The 20,312-nt window shown below is 36.2% G+C and overlaps 1 protein-coding gene across 1 annotated transcript in view; it reads left to right on the top strand.

Moving 5' to 3' along the window:
- LOC121389986 (OTU domain-containing protein 3-like) overlaps positions 1-19,255 on the top strand; it is a 42,409-nt gene extending 23,154 nt beyond the window's left edge. Inside the window, exons 2-8 of the mRNA XM_041521677.1 lie at positions 1,675-1,823; positions 7,611-7,723; positions 8,101-8,223; positions 9,768-9,911; positions 10,526-10,619; positions 11,895-12,079; positions 13,852-19,255. Coding sequence (XP_041377611.1) covers positions 1,675-1,823; positions 7,611-7,723; positions 8,101-8,223; positions 9,768-9,911; positions 10,526-10,619; positions 11,895-12,079; positions 13,852-14,025 — 982 coding nt within the window. The 3' untranslated portion in view covers positions 14,026-19,255. The remainder of the gene's footprint in view (positions 1-1,674; positions 1,824-7,610; positions 7,724-8,100; positions 8,224-9,767; positions 9,912-10,525; positions 10,620-11,894; positions 12,080-13,851) is intronic.
- The last annotated feature ends 1,057 nt before the right edge of the window (positions 19,256-20,312 follow it).

Raw genomic sequence — 20,312 nt, 5'->3', positions numbered from 1 at the left:
CATTGAACTTAATGTACTTTTCTATTTAAGTTGCTGAAAATCATGGTAGTGGTATTTAACCTTATTATTTTCCTTCAAAATATTTTACAAATTGTGGTTAGCCAGGCATATGTAGATAAAAGGCGATGAAAGTTTATCTGTTACATAAAACGGTTGAAATGTTCTCTTAAAGGCATATTGTCACAGACCACTGACCTATTTAATGGTCTAACAAAGTATTACCTGAACAAATATAATTTGATTTGCCCCTAAATGTACTTTATTCATCCATCTTCATAACCTCCATACTCCATTTATTAATGACATTTTGTAAAAAAATAATTGAATTATGGCAATGGTCCATAATTCAAAAACTAAAATTGCAGAGAGGGATGACATGGATTTCATTCCATCATGGTTCAGTTAAGGTGATGCGATAGCTAAATTTGGTTTCCAACAATTAATGTAATTTTTATTTATTATCCATTTTTAGAGAAATACGGTCCTTAAATCTGTGACAGAATGCCTTTAAAAAATTTTTAATGCATCAAATGTTAACCAGTGTTTTTGAGATGATCATTTAAACAACGACACTCCTGTCAAGAAATTTGATTGAAGATCTTCATATGTTTTGTAATTTACGTCATGTTACAGTGTGTTGTCAGTGTTCTTGCTTGTATTAGTCACTTGTTCATTTAAGAGTGACACTTTCCGTAAACCGCCTATGAGAGAAAGCTTTGTTCATGGCTGGTTTTTATTGTCTTGATGCTATAAAATAACTCACTGGCAACATATTTATTTCTTCTTTGATATATAACTAAAAATGTTTGAAATTCTTTTCATAATTGGGTGGTCACAAGAATAAAAATGAATTTATCTTTTTTTTTTTCAAAAGCAGTTTCTGTATCTCATTTACTTTATAATAAAAAGATGGAATGTAGCCCAGTTGTAAAGTGCTCGCTTGATGCACGGTCAGTCTGAGATTGATCCTTGTCGGCGGGCTCATTGGGCTATTTCTCATTCCAGCCAGCACACCACGACTGCACTGCACTGGCAGGTGCAAGGGAGCACCAGCAGCCCGTAGTTCATAAAAATAAACTCGAATGTAATTACTGAGTAATGTGCATTTACATTCGAGTTTATTTTTATGAACTACAGCAGCCCGATCAAGTCGGTAGCAGGCAGGTGGTGGTGATATGGAATTTTGAATGGAGCAATTAATACCAAAGAGAAAGGGTGCACAATTTTGATTGAGGAAATTTGGCGCAATTTTTGAACATTATAATAACACATCATTTTATAAACTCCATGTGCTTTTTTAACAATATAAATAGGCTATCCCACAATTCTTGCTTCGGCAAAGGTTAAACAGTTGGAACAATTCGGCCTGTTACATTCTCAGAAACCGAAAGTAGTCGACATTTTCCGAATGAAAAAAAAGGCAGAGTTACTTCCCTTATGTTATTTTGACAAAAGAGGATCGATATTTGTTTATGCTTACAAAAATGTCATTTAACAGGAGAAATTGTCTCCCGCACAGGTGAAAGGAGATTTGATAAATATCGGGAGACTCCCGCGGAATCCGGGAGGGTTGACAGGTCTGGTAGCGTATAATTTATAAATCAATGTGCTCTAGTGGTGTCATTAACCAAAACCCAAACATTTTAACTTTTTTGTACTTTTATATTTTTGCAGCAATTGTCTGTTCCGCGCCCTTGGGGACCAGCTGGAAGGTCACAGCCGAAACCACTACAAACACCGTCTGGACGTCGTGCGATACATGCAGGAAAACCGTGTGGATTTTGAACCATTTATCGAGGACGATGTCCCCTTCCTGGTCCACAGTGAGTAACTTTTACAGACCATTAGCACAGTCTGATCAAATGTCCTACACAGACTGCATCACAAACACTGCCAATGTTGGGACATTTCAAATCCATATGCTGTCATTCATTCATTTATTCATTCATTCATTCATTCATTCATTTGAACTTATAGAAGCTGGATGTAGCAAAGTGATAAAGCTCTCGCTTGATGCACGGTCGGTTTGGGATCGATTTGTGACGGTGGGCCCATTGGGCTATTTCTCGTTCCAGCCTGTGTATGACTGGCATATCAAAGGTCGTGGTATGTGCTCTCCTGTCTGTGGGATGGTGCATATAAAAAATCCCTTGCTACTAATGGAAAAATGTAGCGGGTTTCCTCTAATGATTAATAAATCAATGTGCTCTAGTGGTGTCGTTAAACAAAACAAACTTTATCAAACTTTTACAGACCTTTAGCACAGCTTGAGCAATCAACCTACACAGACTGCATCACACACACTTCCAATGTTAGACATTTTGAATCCAATGGCTGTTTCAGAATCTGTCACATCGTGGACCTGGTGTGGGGTAGGGTGGGGGAGCTATAGTTGTTGTTTTATGTCGGGTGTCGAACACATTTTTCTCCCCATCCCATATATTATCCCTTATAATACATGCACTTGATTTAAATCAAATTTGATGTATGTTTGTTGTGGAATATTTAACCTTTAGACTACTGGATTCATTTTTGATAAAAACCATATTGAATGGATACAAGTTTATAATTTTTACTGACATATATTCTCTTAAATGTTTTATAAATACATGAAATAAAGTTTATATATGAATCGGTATGTATTATTTTCCTGGGTTTTTGTAATTTTTATGATTTTTAGATCAGTTAATGATGATTAAAATTAGGCAAAAAATCGAAAAAGTCACGTTTACTCACGGGCATTTGTGGCCGGCTGTCCAGTATTTATATCCATTATTTTCAATAACAGTGGTTTTCTGACCAGAAATTTTGTAAAAACCCGAACTACGATTCATATTGCAATATTTGCAATTGGTGATTTTTGTTGTTGTTAAGACGATCAAATTTATAATCAAATTAGCTGTCACAATCAGCTATCGATTCCTGAAAATGACTACGATGTGCCGCCATTGTTGTCAACTGAAAACCGAAAACCACTTTTTGAACTCAAAATTTCAAGTGATTTTTAGCTCCCGTTAGAATGTAAATTTATACGGTATTAATATGGTAATGTTTTAAATTGTTTTGCCCCCCTAATAGATTTTGGAAAAGCCCTAACAATACTGGGTAATATTTTAAATGGTTCCTCATAACAGGCCATCGGAACCGAACTTTCGTTTCCCCATGATTATTATGTCGATTAATTTTTATTTTATTTTTTATCTATATGTAATAAATTATACAAATAATAATCTCTCATATAAAACTACTGGAGATAGTTTCATATAAAACTACTGGAGATAGTTTTCAACACAATCACGACAACCGATTCGGATTTTAGTGTTTGCCATATTTCTCAGTGTTCGAGTAAACCCGAATCAGAGTAAGTCACTGCGCTTAAATCAAACCCGACCAAAAATTGCAATATTGACATCATGGCATATACTCCAAAGAACACGAGTCCATTCCTGTTTCGATGATGTAGGTAATAATAGGTATGAGCCTACATTGTACCCACATACGCATATATATAAATAATTGATCCATATGTACATTGTATATTTGAACCAAAATCACTGGCGCTAATTATTTGTAGTGTCACTGTTAAATTAATTCAAATATTATTTGATAAAAATAATTAACTTTTTATTACTGTCACTGAAGTTGACAAATTTATTGCCGATGTCACACATGCACTTGAGTACTGAAGGTGACAATCGAATAAGCTACACTATTTCCTGTCTTTTCATTAAGGGCGGAAATGACGTAAACTGTTATATTTATGTAGCTGTCGGTCAGAAAGCATGCGTATGTAATGTGGAGGGGAGGGGAGGGGAGGGGAAAATATTGAGTTTCAAAACGTGTCTCTTTTCACGGATTTGTGTGTTGGATAATCGGTAGCTTGGGCGGACTCAAGTTTTTCAGCCCAGCACTGGCTTTAATGCAAACAGTCAGTCGTCTGGATTGGAACCTTTATTTGATGTAAAAAAAATAAAAAAAAACAGTCAGTTGACTGGATTGGAACCTTTATTTGATGTAAAACAACAGTCAGTTGGCTGGATTGGAACCTTTATTTGATGTAAAACAACAGTCAGTTGGCTGGATTGGAACCTTTATTTGATGTGGAAAAAAACCCCAGTCATTTGACTGGATTGGAACATTTATTTGATGGAAAAAACAGCTTACGATGGGTTCCCATGATCTCAGGGCACGGAACCTAAAAACAGCTTACGATGGGTTCCCATGATCTCAGGGCACGGAACCTAAAAACAGCTTACGATGGGTTCCCATGATCTCAGGGCACGGAACCTAAAAACAGCTTACGATGGGTTCCCATGATCTCAGGGCACGGAACCCAAGAAATGTTTCCAATGAAATTTGAAATCCTATGGCTTGTCATAATCTTAATTTAGGGGAGCAATTAATCACTCTCTTCAATTTATTTTCACGTTGAGGTCTGCCTACCCCCATAATAGATTTTGGAACATCCTTAACAATACTGGGTAAATTTTAAACCATTAATAGATGCAGGGTGTGCATTTTACGGTCAGAAACTACGTCAGGCAAGTGAAAACCTTATTATGAATTGCCTGCCTGTTGAATGAAATTTGGCACATTCATTACGGAAAATTATTTCGGAACGTCCAAAATGTAATGTTTGTAAAACAACTAAAACTTTAGTTTTGACAATAATTCATTTGACTGGTTCTCTGGTATGTATAATATGCAACTGAAACGAAATGGCTGACTGCTAATAATAATTCATTTGACTGGTTCTCTGGTATGTATAATATGCAACTGAAACGAAATGGCTGACTGCTAATAATAATTCATTTGACTGGTTCTCTGGTATGTATAATATGCAACTGAAACGAAATGGCTGACTGCTAATATTAATTCATTTGACTGGTTCTCTGGTATGTATAATATGCAACTGAAACGAAACTGCTGACTGCTAATAATAATTCATTTGACTGGTTCTCTGGTATGTATAATATGCAACTGAAACGAAACGGCTGACTGCTAATATTAATTCATTTGACTGGTTCTCTGGTATGTATAATATGCAACTGAAACGAAACGGCTGACTGCTAATAATAATTCATTTGACTGGTTCTCTGGTATGTATAATATGCAACTGAAACGAAACGGCTGACTGCTAATAATAATTCATTTGACTGGTTCTCTGGTATGTATAATATGCAACTGAAACGAAACGGCTGACTGCTAATAATAATTCATTTGACTGGTTCTCTGGTATGTATAATATGCAACTGAAACGAAACGGCTGACTGCTAATAATAATTCATTTGACTGGTTCTCTGGTATGTATAATATGCAACTGAAACGAAACGGCTGACTGCTAATAATTATGGCTGATGCAACAGTTCTTGACGCTTGCGCGGAAAACTTTGCTACATAACAGCCAATTTAGTGCTCACTTGAAGGGTAGAAATAGTCATAAAAAGCTAGCTATTTGCATAACAACGACCTCTTTATAAATATTGATACACTTTAGAATTGAGTTACATAAGCCCATTAAAACTGATCTCCTCTGCACAATACTGGTTTAAAAAAAAAAAATCTGGGCTACTCATAAATTGTATGGGTAAATTAAAGTGCTGATATCACTTGCCTGAATGGCAAGTAAAAAACCCCCAAAAAGCCCAAGTACACACCCTCTAGTAGACACTGATATTTTAAGTTTGTACAGGTAGTTAGTACATGTAACATTTACTGACCTTTTGGACAGCTTGAGCAAATAGCCTACACAGCCTGCATAGCAAACACTTTCAAGTCATACATTTTGTATTAGAAATTCTGGGTGGATTTAGACCATACATAGATGAAGTGATCTTTTCAAGTCTGTGTTAATTGTGTGTTGTAACATCAGTGACCTTTTACACAACTTAAGCAAACAACCTACACAGACTACATTGCAAATAACATGATATCCAAGTTGTAATATTGTATTGAGAAATACTGGGTAGATTTAAATCAGGGGTCTAAGAAAGAAATATGTCCAGCTAAAAAAAAAAAAAGGAAATAAGGTAGTACACGGTGAAGGTAGGGTTTGGGATGGTGTGTCAGTGTTCGAGATTAACGGTATCCCGATATCCCGGGGATACCAGAATTTAATTTTGGGATACCGGACTTCAAGAACCCAGTATCCCACTGGGATGCCATATAATACTAAATTCTCAGGTGGGATACCAGATTTTGAAATGTTAGTATCCATTTGGGATACTGGCCGAGAAATTTAATCTCGAACACTGTGTGTGAAAAAGTAAAGCCCCTGTCAAATTACTAAGACTCCTCTCAACTGCCTTCTGGTTTACTCCGACATCCGCAAGACTCGCATATAAAAAGACCTGCCAATCAGGCAAGTCCCACTATTACCCCCCAACTATCACAACTGTGTCTACAGTGCACCTACAGATATGCACGATGCACTCATGACTGCTTTAAGTATGCATCGCGAATTGAAAAATTCCAAGAATACTCCTTAGTTTCAAACATGATCAGAACTATCAGGTGCCTTTCCAGATGTTCCAAGAATACTGAAGAATGACCAGGAAGCTGCTAGGGTCTCACTACGCATATCCAAAAATAACCCCGATTTTTCAAGTTGTGGCCATTCGGGGCAAAAATTGTGTATATGTGACTGGGGCTTAAAGGATCTCTGATCTATATTTTAGAGCATTATGGAATTAAAATACAAGTGAAGTTCTATTTTACCTGCTACATCTAAGAAACAGACTGCCTTTCACAGGCTGCTATTTCAAGCCCCAACACACCCATATTTATCACCAGTGACAGGATTTAAGGTATTAACTTCTCTATCAAAAGTTAAGTGCACCTCAAACTTTGACTCAGTGGGTTATTTGGTTTAGTACTACCTGTAAAGCTACGCGGACACTGTGTGTGTGTGTGTGTGTGTGTGTGTGTGTGTGTGTGTGTGTGTGTGTGTGTGTGTGTGTGTGTGTGTGTGTGTGTGTGTGTGTGTGTGTTACCTATTGTTGGAAAACAAAATCTGCAGCCGTACTCTGGACCGAATTCTAGCCCACAAAAATGGACAGGCTCATGTTACTTCATTGTGTGGGATTTTAACCACATTCACTTACGCACAAATGGACACGTAACTTTATAGTCCCTATGTTATACTGACATCTTTTATAATTATTTTAAAACTGTTTTATTTAACGATTGTCTATTATTTCTTTTACATTTATCAGGGTATGAACAAAAAAAAGTCAAACACAAACTGAATCGGCAAAGCCGTTGTCACATAAATTTGCGGATGATTTTTTTTTGTTCATACCCAGATGAACGTAAAAGAAATAACAGATAATATTTATAATTAAATGTGAATCATACTTGCTAATGATAACACTAAAAAATCATACTCTATTTTGAATTATTTTTGGTCCACAATCAATAATGCTCAGTAAGACAACTTGCCCATATAAAATGACATCAGCAGATATGACGTTCCCTGATGACGTAAGTTTTAAGTTCATCGAGAATTGCACAAACTCTGTTGCTACGTCTGGACCAATGGGATGACATTATGTGGTAATGACTATAACGGAAAATTTTACTATTTAAAAAAACATTTTGTTTGTTTTCAGTTCAGAATTTGAAGAAACTCGGAACGTATGCTGGAAATGACGCCATTGTAGCCTTTGCTCGACTCCATTCTGTTAACATTGTTATTCACCAGCTAGATGCAAAACACCTTATGGTGAGAGAAATAGAGAATACGACATGAGTAGATTCCGTTTATCTTACAGGTTACTCAAACAATGATATTTATGATAAGTGGTAACCAATGAAAATTAATAACCTATGCTGCTCAGACAAATAGTCAGTATTATAACGGTTGTGCATGTCAAAGTCACAATGACACACTAAATTAAAAACCTATAATTATGGTAACCGTTATTGATATATTCCACAATTACAGAGTTGTAATTTTTTCCCGTGGACCCTTTCATATATTTTAGAGCATATTTATGCTACACTTTTCTAATTTTATTTAAATCTTTACATGAATCTACCTGTAGACTGTCTGTACATCCATGTTTTGTTTCTACTTGAACATCTAAAATCGTCTTTCAGATTCAAGGCTCATCGAATCCGAAAGTCCGCCAGCTTCACATTGCATACCACAATGGAGATCATTACTCCAGCGTGCGCAAAGCATCTGATAACACTGAGTCTCCGGCTAATATCAGATTACAGGTAGGTGTTTTTGTGTGTGCGTGCGTGTGTATGTGTGTGCATGTGTCTTTCTGTGTGTGTTAGGGTTACTTTTATTACATATTATTACTATGTATTCAATACAAATTTGACTGTTAAAATATCTGGAAAAAATGTATTTAATCCATTTGCTTCTACAAATAAATGTAGGGACAAAATTCAGTTCTAAGATAGGGAAAACCCCAAAACAACAACAACTCCAAACATCCCCCCCCCCCCCCCCCCCCCCCCCAAAAAAAACCCACTTAAAAAACAAAAAAACAAAAAAAACTAACAAACAACAAAAAACCAAATTGCAAGAAAATTATATTTTTGAATGGTACAAATGTTCAGTTTGAATGACTACCGTATATCTTCGCCTGTAAGTCGATCTCGGCTATAAGTCGAGTCCCCAATTTCAAGCCCTGAAAACGTATTTTTTTATTGACCCGTTTATAAGTCGACCCATGAAAAACTACTTATAAATATTGAAATATTTCTTATTTTCAGCACATGAGAACAATAATATTTGAACAAAAGAAAATTATTTTACAAACTTCGGTTTTCACGTTTTGTACATCGCAATATGATCAGACTATTCCAATCAAACTATCATTATTACATAGCATCAAAACGAAATATTTCCTTAGTAGAGAGTGAAAGCTGTTTGACTGTTACTGTATAGTACTGTACAGATGGTTTTGTGCACAGACAACAACTTTATTTATAAACACTGACAACAGATCACTACGATAAAACTGAAAGTATCACGTTTGCCGCCATATTAATACATGTAAGGAGGATAACTCTGGAAAGTACACTGGTTTTTGTACCAAATGATGTGTGTCCCTATTGCTCTAGATAAGTGAACTGCAGAGATCAGTCTATTTTAAGGGAAAGCTTAGTAATATTCATGAAGTTAATCACCGCCAAAACATTGTTTGAACAACCATTAATGCCAGTGACCAGATTTCAAAATAAACTCAGGCAACAGGTAGTTAGTATTGTTTACATTTTTACTATTAGTTATGACTGTTAATTTAACTAAGTGGACTGTTGTCTTGGCATGTGAGTGAGATCGTACGCCTTTTCGCATAACCAAAACCGTTCTAATGCCCAAAAAAATAGGTTATAAAAAATAAATGTGTCAAATTAACATATTTGAGTATAAATACATGGCATACTTCAACAATAAAACTTGTAAAATAATCCCCAAAACAGTAATATTTTTTGGTGAAATTTTTTTACCCTCTTATAAGTCGACCCCTCAAGTTATAAAATAATTTTTGGGTGAAAAAAATTTGACTTATAGGCGAAGATATACGGTATGTGAATATAAAAAACATTACAACAGAATTATGTTAATTGATCTAGTTCCATAAATATTTGAATGCTAAATAAAATATATGTTTAGTTAACCCATGAATATAAGAACATAAAAAGAAAAAGAAAGCCTATTAATGTTCTGTTATCCTAACTTCATCATGGATATTTGAATGTAAAAGTACAAACGTGAATATGAAGTGTGTATATTGATGTTTGACCAGGATGAAGTAAAAGTCAGCGAGGACTGCCCGGCTAAGACTACCGGTCAGCTGAACGGCTACGCAAACCACCAGCTGGCCGTCGTCCGAGCGGTGCGTGGGTACGAGGATATAGAGGAGGAAGTGATGAACGCAACACAGTGTAAGGTAAGAATACGTCTCAAATCGTTTGTTGCCGCGACAACTCACAAAGCAGGTTCAGGACCATACCTAGGTGGGCTGTGCCTCCACATCCTAATCCTTGATTTAGCAGGTGTGAGTTATTTTAGGCTAAGTACACAGCCCCGAGGATATAATTCATTGGTAAGAGTGCGCACATCAGTTGAACTCGAGGTAGTGTATTCCATTCCAACTGCACATTTTGAACTATTGCTGTTTGAGGTATAAGTTAGTAATTTTAACATTTGGTTGAGTGCTGGGGAGTCGGGTGTGTGGCTGCTGTCACCACACAGGCTTCTGTTTCTAAACAGCAACACCAAGGGATCTTTTATATCCACTTTATCTATGACAAGACAGTACGTACCACAGCCTCTGATATATAATAGTCATGGGCATAGGTTGGGTTGGGGGAAAATCTGTGGGATCAATCCCAGACCGATTGCACATGAGACAAGCAAGCACTTTACCATAGGATGGGATTACATCCCACCCTCCTCTTCATACCTTCTCAATTGTTTGCCCAGTGTCATTTTTCTACTTGTTGTGTATCAAGAACCAGGTGAAAACTAAACTAAAGGACAAATTCCACTTGTTTATTTCAGGATACTAATAAGGTGCGAGAAGTGTTACTCGACTGTGATTATGATGTCGATCTGGCCATCTCTCACATGCTTCAGGTCATGGAGATTACAGATGGTAAGGTTTTGAATAATCTCAATTATTTTCTTGTCTCCCTTTGTGTATTATTATTTTCTTGGTGATGCAAGTGGTCAATTTCTTGATGTTCACCATGAGTAAACTCGAGGAGAGCTGAAGATCACTTTCCTGAAGTGGTGTCCTGCAAGCAATCGCATGAAGTTTCAAATAAAATTTATTAACATTTTTATTGCAAGGCGATCAGTTTTTACTGATCACCTAAAATTGTCCATGTAATGCTGGAGAGAAATGCAGATGATCACTTGCCTTTCCTGGCATCTCGTTTTCATTTATATTTTATTATTGTGCTGCTATCCAATTACGGTTCAAGCATGCTGTCCAGGGCACACACCTCAGCTATCTGGGCTGTCTGTCCAGGACAGAGGGTTAGTGGTTAGTAAGAGAGAAGTCGGTGTAGTGGTCTTACACCTACCCACTGAGTCGTTAAAACTCGCTCTGGATGGGAGCCGGTACCAGGATGTGAACCCAGTACTTGCCAGCCTTTAAGTTTGATGGCTTAACGACTACACTACTGAGGCAGGCATCAAGTTATGGAGATTACAGGTGGTGAGGAAGTAAATAATGTCGTTTCCTTTGTTATCTCCCTTTTGCTATTAACGTTATCATTACATTTGAGACGTGTCAATAAAAAATATATCTTTGACTAAATACATTGATCTGTTTTACTTCCATAGAATGTGCGAGTCTGTGTGAATCATATCCTAAGGCAGCATGTACTTGCAAATACACAGCCGAGCAAACAAACTTGAGCAAACAAACTTTAGCCTACGTCTATCTAATAAAAACCCACCGAAAAACAACATGTAACTTTATACCTTAGAAGAAGAGAATAGCTATAATGAAGTCATTCTGAAAACCCCCCAACAAGTTTACCATCTAGAGTTTGAAATATCAAGTGGTTCAAAAAGGGAAGCAACTCTTGTTAAACCTCGGTATACAGTCAACACACTATGTAATATGACATTCAGTTCTAGAAGCAGGAATCAACTCTGGTTTTACACCATAATTATAATTGTCTCTCTCCCCACCCACCCACCCACCCCACACACACACACACACCCCACCCCACCCCTGCCCCTTCAACATTGCTTAGCCTAACGGTCAAATAAGGTCCGTTTCTAACAATAAAATAAAGAAAAAAAGGGACACTATTTTTGGGTGGAACTATATTTGTCACCTGCATGTCACTGATTGACTTCAATAGTAGTGTGATCCTGTTAGTACATCATATGTATTGACATTCTTGTGTTGCAGGTTCTGATGACACCCTTTCTCTGGCGTCTCAGCGAACGTCCACTGACAGTGGGGTGTGGTCAGACGGCACGGTCGGGCGCAACTCATGTAAGAAGGTGCACTTCAGAGAGGACAGCTATGGCGGAAGTTCCGGTTACGGTTCAATGACCAGCGATCGCGGGGGAGCAAGACCCAAGTTACCACAGGTACAGAATAAATAATTGGATAAAGCAGATATTTCGTTGGCACATTCCAGCCAATGCTCTACAACTGGTACATTAGGAAAGATGCTGGGATGTTATTACTTGTCTAATAGCTACTGTGTTAGTGTTCCTTAAACTTTCCCGATACCTGCTGATTAAACTGGTCTGGTATATTGACAGATACAACCCCCCCCCCCCCAAAAAAAAAAATCAAAAACAAATCCCAGCTAAATCCACCCTGATTGAATAATATTAGGGTGTCATAAAAGAAATATTTCTTACATAATAGATGTTCATCAAACAATGTGCTGGGGTGTTGGAACAAACATTTCTTTTCTGGTGCGAGAGATAGCCATTGAGAGTTAGTCATGGGTCATGGGGTCAAAACACTTCAGTGGACCCAACCATTGCACTATGAAATGGTATGTGCTGTCCTATCTGTGGCAAAATGTAGCAGGTTTCCTCTCTGTGAAGGAAGGAAATTGTTTATTTAACGACGCACACAACACATTTCATTTACAGTTATATGGCATCAGACATATGGTTAAGTACAGTGTTCGAGATTAACGGTATCCCGATATCCGGGGATACCAGAATTTAATTTTGGATACCAGACTTCAGTAACCCAGTATCCCACCAGGATACCATATAATGTTGTTATTTTTCACTGAAACTGAAAGTCGTCATTTATTGGTGAAGTTAAGTAACAGTATTTTCGAGCTCGTACTCAATCTAATGCTATGCCGTAACAGTATCTCTCTCAACTCGTACCCAGTCTAATACTACACTGGAGCAATAGCGGGGTAGCAATACACTGGAAACTGCTACGTTGCTGTTGTTTTTGTTGGATGTTTCCTCCCTTCAAATGTTTTTGAGATATTTATTCCACATCTGAAAATTGATACAGGTAGGTTTATCATTAGTAATGTCAGAAACACTTATAGATTACTGCTAAATATTAATTTATGTCAGTATTACTCAAAAATAGATGCAGCAAATAATTTTGCCGATTCTGTTTGATTGGAAATTTCACGAATTCCGTGATTTTGATTGTGGCGTAGCAATAGATGGGGAATGAGAACAGTGTCGTCCAAGATTGTTACGATGTTATTTATGAATTTCATTTATAGTCCATCCCATCATTCTATAAAAATATTTTTTTAAATAATGTCAGTTTGGTTTGACATAAGAAAAAAGTAAAAGTGGTTTGGAAATAACAAAACAATACTATTTTTCTGTATAACTTACAAATCAGTCGGCTCAGAAATAAATCATTTGTAGTAAATTCCATAGCATGAAAAAGGCGTTTTCTGTTGCACGGAATATAAGTGGGATACTAAATTCTCAGGTGGGATACCAGATTTTAAAATGTTACTATCCAACTGGGATACTGCCTAAAATTTTTAATCTCGAACACTGTTAAGTACCACACAGATATTAAGGGAGGAAACCCGCTCTCGCCACTTCATGGGCTACTCTTTTCGATTAGCTTCAAGGGATCTTTTATATGCACCATCCCATAGACAGGATAGCACTTACCACAGTCTTTAATGTACCAGTCGTGGTGCACTGGCTGGAGTGAGAAATTCCTCTTTATGACTACATGTCAGCATTACCAAATGTTTGACACTCAGTATTTGATTATTAACGGATTACTGGCGTCGGTAAACATTGAAAAACTAAACACCTTTCCTCACAACCATTGTGCAGGGGTGTTAAGCATTCTTTCCTTTTCTAGAAATTGTTAATTGAACGTTCTTGTCCTTGTGTTTCAGCATCAGTACTCTGCGAGGAAAACGAAAGAATTGCGGAAAGTGGAGAAGAAGAAAAGGGCGGAGGATCGACATCGGAGGAAGGTTTTGGTGTACCAGCCCGTGCGCATACCAAGCGAAGATGAAAGCAGTGTGGTAACGGTGATTTCTAGAGCCTCGTCGATCACAAGAATTTAACCCTGACCGTCTCTGCTGACATAATCAAACTGCAACTAGTGTGTAAATACGTGAATATGCCATGTGATCATAGTGTTTTCCATAATGGTGATTTCTCGGGCCTCTTCGATCACAAGAATTTAACCCTGACTGTCTCTGCTGACATAAACAGTAACTAGCGTGTGAATATGCTGTAATGGTGATTTCTCGGACCTCTTTGATCACAAGAATTTAACTTTTGACATCTCTGCTAAATTAAACAAACAGCAACCAGCCTGTAAATATGCTATGTGATCATACAGTATAAACTGTAATGGTGATTTCTCGGGGAGATTCTGTCTGATGATATTGTGTATGTTGTGTTGGTGATTCCTAGAGGAGCTGTCTGATTGTACAGTTTATGTTATAGTGATTTCCTGGCAAGCTGCCCAATGATACAGTTTATAATTTTATGGTGATTCCTAGGGGGAGCCGTCTGATCATACATAAACTGTTTATGTTGTGGTGATTTCCTGGGGAGTTGTCTGATGCAGTTTATTATTTTATAGTGATTTCCTGGCAAGCTGCCCAATGATACAGTTTATAATTTTATGGTGATTCCTAGGGGGAGCCGTCTGATCATACATAAACTGTTTATGTTGTGGTGATTTCCTGGGGAGTTGCCTGATGCAGTTTATTATTTTATAGTGATTTCCTGGCGAGCTGCCCGATGATACAGTTTATAATTGTATGGTGATTTCTAGGGGAGCCGTCTGATCATACATAACCTGTTTATGTTGTGGTGATTTCCTGAGGAGTTGCCTGATCATACAGATTATTATTTTATAGTGATTTTTAGGAGAGCTATCGTCATTTAATGCAGCGCATGTTGTTAGTGATTTTTACACAAACATTTATTTGATCATGTAGTATATGTTATAGTAATTTCTAGGGATGCTTCTGATGATACCGTGTATGCATTACAGTAATTTATCGTTTCTATCGGCTGATTGTGATGACAGATAAAGCAAAGTCCTATACCTATAGTAGCAGGATTTGACATCACTCATGTGACATCACACGCATAGCTACATTACAGATTCGCTCATTTGACCTCTAGGTCAACGTACAGTGTAGCTGACTACAGAAATAATAGCTTTTCCCTTTAATTTTTATGGTCTGCAGAATAAAGATAATAACTAGTTAATGATGTCAGATATCGGCTTTATCCTGTTCAGACCGAATGGGAAATTCCGCTTTGCAAGCTTCATTGAATTTCCCATTGTTACCTTCACAGGATAGAGCCGATATCCTACTTCATTAACTAGTTATTCTCTGTATCTAGGGAAGCCTCTAGAAGAGCCTCGATTTTATCATACATTGCATGTTACAGTAATGTCTTAGGAAGCTTTCGGTCATACACTGCATGTTATCATGGTCACGTTTATTAGAGCTTTTATCAAAACAAAATGTACTTGTTATTTCTGGTAGTTTACGGACCTGTAAATACACTGTGATCGTCTAAAATTGGAGGATAGTTTTGTGGAGGGTTTAATTTCTTGTTTATGTTGAACTGTTATCTTTGAAAGTAGCAGACTGTTTTAGAGTGGGAGGGAGATACATGTCTCTGCTGAACGCAGAATGAACAAATTGTTTTTTGTTATTTTTGCTGATCGTATAAAAACTGTTACCAGCGTTGAATTATTACTGCTTGTAGCGGAGTTTCTGCCACAAGAATATAATCTTATTTCTTCCGATAGTATACGAATCTGTAAATATGGCTTGTGATGGTCTAGAATTGTTAAAAGTTATTTCTAGGGAAAGTTCTGCCACAGGAATGTATTAGTATAGAACTGTAAATAGAATTATTACGGTGATTTATCAAGTTTCTTTCACAAGAATTAAGTAATCTGTTATTTCTGTCAGTAGAATTGATATCTGCGGGATTGTTTCTTATTTAATTTGCAGTTTAATAACGTTTAACCTGTGGATTTTTTTTTATTTTATGAATAAATATTTTTGTATATTCTACATTAAATGTATTAAAGTTAAACGTGACATGTATTTTTATAACCATAAAGAAATTATTTATTTAAATTTTTTTATTTATGCTCTAAAATAATTTGCTGAAACTAATATTACAAACCCAAAAATTAATTCCAAATGATCAGTTGACAGCTTTATCATGGTTTGTCACTTGGACTCTCTTATACAGAGATGCCATTTTGAATGTGATAGTGATAATGATTCTGAAAGTTGCTGCATGAAGTGCAGTTTGAGGTGAGTCGTTCCTCCACACTGATTTATTCAGGTGAAAATCACAATTTTTCTGAAATTGCAGATTTTAGCGCCAACTGAAAACTGTTTCTGTGCCGGTTTGTTAATTAAAAAGTTTTAACCTCAGCTTTTCAGGATCGTGCAGTTTTCTCGGGGTACATTCTAATGTCATTTTCATTCCAGTATTTATCCCTTTTTTTCCACAACACAGTTTACTGTAGGCATAACCTGGCTCTTAACAAAAGAAAATGATTTATGGGAAAATGTGCTTGATATGCTTGTAACAAAGTTTGAGGTCTAAAGAAGCAGTTGCTGTTATTAATAATATCTTTGTTTGCGGCTTTATTCAGCAGAGCGCGCCACTGCTATTACTAGTATTGTACAGTTTAAAGCTAATAATAATGTATCCTCTTTACTTGAACTATACAGACACAACCCTACAGCAATCGCTGTATGTAATTACTATCCTTAACCATTATTACATGTGCTCAGTGAATCTCAGATTATTATCAACATATTATTATATATTTCTATTGTAAAGGTGAGTTCTCCTTGTACAGCTTGCGTTAATGATCTGTATCATCCATTTTGATTTGTTGAGAGCTTACATGCATAACTGTAACATCCATTCTGATTGGTCAAGATCTTATGATTATGACTTTTTCTGATCTGTAACATCTGGGCCCGTGCGTATAAAATTCTAGTTTACACTCAGTCTCTAATGATGTCACAGGCATTATTCAATTTATATGAGGTTGCCATGACCGTTAACTTCTAATCTCTAACATGCAAATTGACTAGACAAAATTTATAAGAGTACTTAAGATCTTTAACCTTCAATTTTGATCAGTGAAAAACTTAAGATTAGGACTTGTTCCAGTTTAGTTTGACTTTCTCAAGTTAAGATAATTTAATTCACTCTTGGTGTTCTCAGTACAGTTAAGTTGTATGATACAAATTGTTACTAAAAGTTATCATGTATGAATCCACCTTTAAAAGAACAAGGGCCAAATTTATGATGGTTGTTTTTCTTAAACTATGTGTTAAGCATTGTAAATGTATGCAGTTAGATGTGTTAAGCATTGTAAATGTATGCAGTTAGATGTGTTAAGCATTGTAAATGTATGCAGTTACATACTTTTAAGATATAAAGCGGCTTTGTAAATATCAACCTCAAATGTTTGATGATTCTTCATAGTACATTTTGTATGTTATTCATTGTACATTTAAGCTACCGATGAGAAATACATATATTTATATATATTTATAAAAGGAACTGTGTAATCAACCAAATATATTTACAACAATGTAATACTATGTCTTTTACCATTTTACATGTAACATTGAAATGTTTGCATCAGGTGTAGGTATGAAACCATTTCCCTTTTTGTTATCTCACAGGGATGTATATATTTTTTTTGAGTGAAAAATGCCATCTCTGGTTAAAGGAATTGCTTCATGTGACATATCCCTTCCATAAAGAAGCAGGAAATATGGTTTCCACACATCATTTTCTAATGTGAACACTGTAAATAAAAAGTGAGCATACTTTTTAAATAGTGCTTTGTAAAGTTCAGTAGGCATTGAATTTGGAGATTTTTTTTATATATTTTTTAAAACAATTTATAATAGGGCATGTGTTCTCTTTCTCATATGGTAAAATAGTTCCCATCCAAAGATTTATCATATTTTATCTAATAATATACATTGTGTATTTCTGAGTTTTTAAAAAAGAAAAATTTAAAGACCACAGAAGATACCAACTGTACTTAATGATCAGAGAAATCCAGTTTCGTACTTGAGATTTTTAAGTTGATTTGTTTGAGAATGATATTTTTTTTTATTATTTTTTTTTTTGTAATTTGTAGAAATTTTAATCATGAAGCCATCTTTGAAAAGTATCATTGGTATGCTGGCCCAACCCGTTATTTTATTAGTGGGTGTGTTGGTGCGAATCTTTCTCTCTTTTTTGATCATTTGTTGATGAAATTCATAAAAGGTGTCATTGAATTTCGTTAATTATCAGAAATGAAAGCAACACAAATTTAAAGCATGTTGTTTGTTTGTTTGTTTTTTCAATTATTATTTAGTGTGTGGGGGGGGGGGTGTTTGTTTTTTGGGGTTTTTTGGAGGGGTGTATTTTTAACCTATGAGAATAAAAACTGTTTATCAAATATACATTGATAAATAAACGTGTTATTTTGGGGTTGGTGGGTTTAGGGGATGCATTTTTGATTGGAATGCACATGAAGTATTTGCTAAACATTTGCTTGTTTGATGTTTTGTCAGAATATATACAGTATATACCATCTATACCTACATTTGTTTATCCCGAATATATTAATTATGACACATCAAAATGTTTATATAAGAGAACGCTACACATACTTTATTGTTATATATGTATATATAGAACATGTTTATATACAGAAAGAGAATTATCTTTAAATGGTGTTGTCTTTTCAGTTCTGTTGCTAACATTTGGGGGTGGGGGTAGAGGTGACCATAATATATCCCTTCTTGGCTTACATACAGTAATAGTATATTTGGCCAAAAAAGTTTAGCAGTTTGGTAGAAGTGCTTAAATAAAATAAAACTGGTGACTTACAAAATAAAATCACACTTGATTTAATTGAGGCATCATTTGTCAGTATAACTAACAGGAGATTTTTCAATACAAAATGAAGTGTGCCACTGTCACTGTTAGATGGTGCTTGGGACTCATACACGAAAATCAGAAAAATGTCTAACATTTTGGGGTCTATATGCACCACAAACAGGATAGTACATACCACAGCATTTGATCTATTGCCATTTGTTAAAAATGTGCTGAGATGTCACTAATTAAAACATTCCTGGGGTGGGATTGGTGTCGGTTGAGTGCTCACCTGAGGTGCTTTGCGTCACAGGATCGAATCATCTCAATAGATCCATTCAGCTGATTGGGGTTTTTCTTGTTCCAAGCATTGCACCACAACTGGTCAAAGGCCATGGTATGTGCTTTTTTGTCTGTGGGAAAGTGCATATAAGAGATCCCTTGCTGCATTAGGAAAAATGTTGTGGGTTTCCTCTGATGACAAGTCAGAATGACAAAATGTTTGACATCCAATAGCTGATTAATTAATCGATGTGCTCTAGTGGTGTCGTTAAACAAAACAAACTAACTTTAAAACATTCCTTTCATTGCTCTATCCATACATGTAGTTAAACATTTCTGAGGCATTCTGTGTCCTAGTCTCTCTTAGCTTAGCCCCCCCCCCCCCCCCAATCCTCATGCTAGTTACAGAACTGTGGACACCGATGGTTTGCTCAATGTTCATTGGCTGTTTACGAAAGATCATGTGTTTTTATGGTCGCAATCACTTCGGATGGTTGTTTTTTTATATTTGTGTTCATGTATTTTATGTAAGAATCATTTTAATAATATGTATAGCAGTAGACCAGAGCTCGAACTAGGAAGTGAAATAAAGCCTGCTGGGTTGGGTTTTTAAGATTGCAGGCCAAAAGAAATACGTCCTGCTAAGATAAAATGTGACCTGAAAATAAGACAGCAAGGTGCCAGGGGACGGTTTGGGACAGTGAAAAATTAGGACCTCCTAGATTCATAGGAATTGAAGTAAGACAGCAAGGGGCCAGGGGAGGGTTTGGGACAGTGTGAATAATTAGGACCTCCTAGATTCATACTATCATAGGAATTAGAATAAGACAGTGAGGGGAGGGTTTGGGACAGTGTGAAAAATTAGGACCTCCTAGATTCATAGGAATTAAAATAAGACCACGGGGTGAGGGGAGGTTTTGGGACAGTGAAATTTTATTTTATCTATGGAAAAGGCATATTTTCATATGCAAGATTTCAAACATTTTCACATAACTAAGAGAGAGGATGGATGAAGAGAGACTATTTCATAAGGAAATATTTCTCTCTATTTTTTCATAACTGTTTATATTGTGATTAGGTTGTTGTTATTATTTTTCTGTGGGGTAGAGTACATATAATGATTAGAATCCTCCCCTCTCCGACCCACTCCACCCTTCCAAATGTCGTCATTTCT

This window comes from Gigantopelta aegis, chromosome 15 (genome assembly GCF_016097555.1).
Source record: "Gigantopelta aegis isolate Gae_Host chromosome 15, Gae_host_genome, whole genome shotgun sequence".
NCBI lineage: Eukaryota > Metazoa > Mollusca > Gastropoda > Neomphalida > Peltospiridae > Gigantopelta > Gigantopelta aegis.
This window is presented reverse-complemented; position numbering and strand designations above follow the sequence as displayed.